This window comes from Bison bison, unplaced genomic scaffold (genome assembly GCF_000754665.1).
Source record: "Bison bison bison isolate TAMUID 2011002044 unplaced genomic scaffold, Bison_UMD1.0 scf7180017864338, whole genome shotgun sequence".
Lineage (NCBI taxonomy): Eukaryota > Metazoa > Chordata > Mammalia > Artiodactyla > Bovidae > Bison > Bison bison.
The window spans coordinates 3,451,656-3,454,604 of record NW_011494910.1 but is presented as its reverse complement, the minus strand read 5'-3'; the positions used below and the strand labels follow the sequence as shown (position 1 = coordinate 3,454,604).

The following is a 2,949-nucleotide window of genomic DNA, read 5'->3' as shown; positions in this document are numbered from 1 at the left end:
CAATTGTGTGGTAGTTTGAGCATTCTTTGGCATTGCCTTTCTTAGGGATTGGAATGAAAACTGACCTTTTCCAGTCCTGTGGCCACTGCTGTGTTTTCCAAATTTGCTGGCATATTGAGTGCAGCACTTTCAAAGCATCATCTTTTAGGCTTTGAAATAGCTCCATTGGAATTCCATCACCTCCACTAGCTTTGTTTGTAGTGATGCTTCTAGTTCTTTTTGGTGAGAAATGGCAACACAAGTCTGTGGCACGAGTATAGTATGTGGTGAAGGTCCACTTTACAGACCACGGAGAGCCGGAGCTGGGGAGGCTGGGGAGAGAGCCCCCCCTCTCCCCAGGTCAACCTTGTGGGAACCTGGAGGGAGGCAGTATAGAGCTGGGAGCAGTGGGCCAAGGTAGCCAGAAAGCCACACCTCTAGGGTCTGTGCTGATCTGGGCAGTGGTGTTCAGAAGATTAGCTGGAACTTCCTCACTTGTGTTTTGTCATCATCTTCAGAGTAGCACAGACTTGGGTCTTGATGTGCTTGAGCCTTAAGAATGGAGGGGCGGGGGACCCTACAAACAGGACCACACACCCTACCGGGAGTGTGGACAGAGGGCCAGCGCCATTAGCTGCCCATAGCACAAAGGGCAGGTTCGGGGCAGGAGGCGGAATGCATTCCCTGGCCCCATCCCAGCAGGGAGACGGAAGGACTATGGTTCCCCTTGAGCCCACTCCCAGCAGCAGGCAAGACAGGGAAGGGGTGACAAGGGACCTCCTAGAGCAGCTGAGTCTCCCCAGCCCACCAGCCAGGGCCCGGCCCTACTGCCAAACTTAAGTGTGGCCATGTTAGACCATCCAGACTCAAGCCTGCTGCCAGCTGACAATGGTCACAGTGTGATCTCAGGCCAGACTGGCAGAACTGCCCCCAGCTGAGCCCAGCCCAAATGTGTGACCCACAGATCATGAGACACAAAGTTGTTTAAGCCTCTAAGATCTGGGTATCTTGTTCTGACATGCATGGTTGGTTCCCTGAAATCAGAGCCAGGGGCAAATATTTCACAGGAGAGACACAATCCCAAAGGGTAGTGAGTGTGGGTGGAGGCTGGGCCCTGGTTCACCAGGAGTCACACAGTTGGCCCTGCAGCAGATGTGACCACACCCCCAGGACAGCTGAGGAAAGAGGAAAGAGGGGAAATGACCACTTTCCATCTAGTCTCCCTCTTCCCATTAGCCAAGTTTTGCCCCTTGGGGAGTGAGCTTCCACACCATCAAAGGGCACCCCAGCCCCTTGGACAGCCATTCAGAAACCCAGGGGCCCTTCAGTCCACCCACAGCCAGAAGTGGCAGAAGAAGCAGCTGAAGGAGACTGCACTCTCCCCAAGCGCCAGGTGGGTGGCTAGAGGGTCTAAGCTGGACCCCAGGTCAATTGCATCTTTAATATTCTAGGGATTAAGCTGCGTAGTGAATACAGAAATGTTCATTTTATTATATTTACATCTTTCTACATGTGTGAAGTTTTCATAATATTGTTTCAAAATTCTATTGAAAAGCAAGTATATGATTGCAGAGTTTTTTTTATTTTGGTTTTTCAAGTAGGATAAGTTAAAGAGTTGGAGCAAAATACTTCCTTTCTGAGCTTTTGCAAACACCAGGAGTGTGAATTTGCAAGTTTGGTCATGACTAGTTACTGACCGTAGGGCACTTATGAGTTTTTTTTAGAGAATTGTAAAATGTGAAAGTGATATCATATTAAATTGCATCAAGGGATCTGAAAGGAAAAGTTTTTTTGGTTCCAAGAAATCTAATTTTAAGTGTATTTTACAAGACTTTTTTTTTCCAGAATGACCCTCTACTCTGAAAGCTATCACATTTCAGTTTGTTGGACACGCTGAAGTTAGTAATACATGAAAGTGAAAGTTTAGTCGCTCAGTCGTGTCCGACTCTTTGTGACCCCATGGACTGTAGCCCACCAGGCTCCTCCGTCCATGGGATTTTCCAGGCAAGAGTACTGGAGTGGGGTGCCATTTCCTCCTCCAGAGGATCTTCCCGACCCAGGGACCGAACCCGGGTCTCCCACATTGTAGGCTAGATGCTTTACCGCCCGAGCCACCGGGGAAGTCTAATAACACATAATCTTTCTAAAAATCCTTCAGTCTTAATGCATTTGCCTAGAATTGCAAAAATGGAATTTAACATTGATATCAAAAACACTTCCAGCGAATTCCTAAGCAGAAGCAATCCTTCTGTTCCAAAATACTTTAGAATAATGTCCATGGACAGAACAATATTGTCCTGATTCAAATGAAACCGAGCCGAGTGTTGGAGAGCTCCCTCAAGGTACCTAGGAGAATGGTCAAACCCTAAGCTTCAGAGGAAGCGAGATCAAGGTCTGATAAGCTTGGTTCATTTACTTACCTCTTCCCCCTTTTATCTGATTTGTTGTCACGAAGAAAGGGATTGACTAGCATCTCAAAGCAGAGGGTGAGACGCACGCAAGACCTGCTGGGTAACTAACCTGGTGCCCCACTACACCTCAGCTCCACCGCGACCCGCTACCCGCTGGAGGCCACAACCCCCGAAAGGCCTTGCGGGCCTGGGGCAGGGCAGTCCATGGATTGGTGGGCCAGCGTCTCCAGGAGAGCGGCGATTGGCCAGCTCTGGGAATGGGCGGGGCTAAGGCAGTTGCGGGAATTGGAGCCGTGAAAGGGGGAAGAACTCGGTCTGCGCGTTTAGGTCCAAACTCCAGCCGCCGACTGGCAGCGAGGACGTGAGAGGAGGATGGCTCGGCCGTCCGTCTGCCTGCTGGCCTCGCTGTCTGCGCTGCTCCTAGGTATCGCCGCCGTCTCCAGATCGAAGGGCCTGCGGGGCACGGAGAGTCAAAGGGAGCCGCGAATCCCTTCTCAGTTCAGCCAAGAGCAGCGCATCGCCATGAAGGAAGCGCTCAAAGGTGAACCCTGGTCCCCTT

The 2,949-nt window shown here is 50.6% G+C and overlaps 1 protein-coding gene and 1 long non-coding RNA gene across 2 annotated transcripts in view; one reads left to right on the top strand and one right to left on the bottom strand.

The window, feature by feature from the left end:
• LOC104998815 overlaps window positions 1–2,553 on the bottom strand; it is a 39,544-nt gene extending 36,991 nt beyond the window's left edge. The window contains exon 1 of the long non-coding RNA XR_826511.1: window positions 2,400–2,553. This is a non-coding gene — a long non-coding RNA (uncharacterized LOC104998815). The remainder of the gene's footprint in view (window positions 1–2,399) is intronic.
• A 92-nt stretch (window positions 2,554–2,645) lies between these two features.
• Window positions 2,646–2,949, top strand: part of PM20D1 (peptidase M20 domain containing 1) — a 23,062-nt gene continuing 22,758 nt past the window's right edge. The window contains exon 1 of the mRNA XM_010854181.1: window positions 2,646–2,931. Within this exon, the coding sequence (XP_010852483.1) occupies window positions 2,763–2,931 (169 nt within the window). The 5' untranslated portion in view covers window positions 2,646–2,762. The remainder of the gene's footprint in view (window positions 2,932–2,949) is intronic.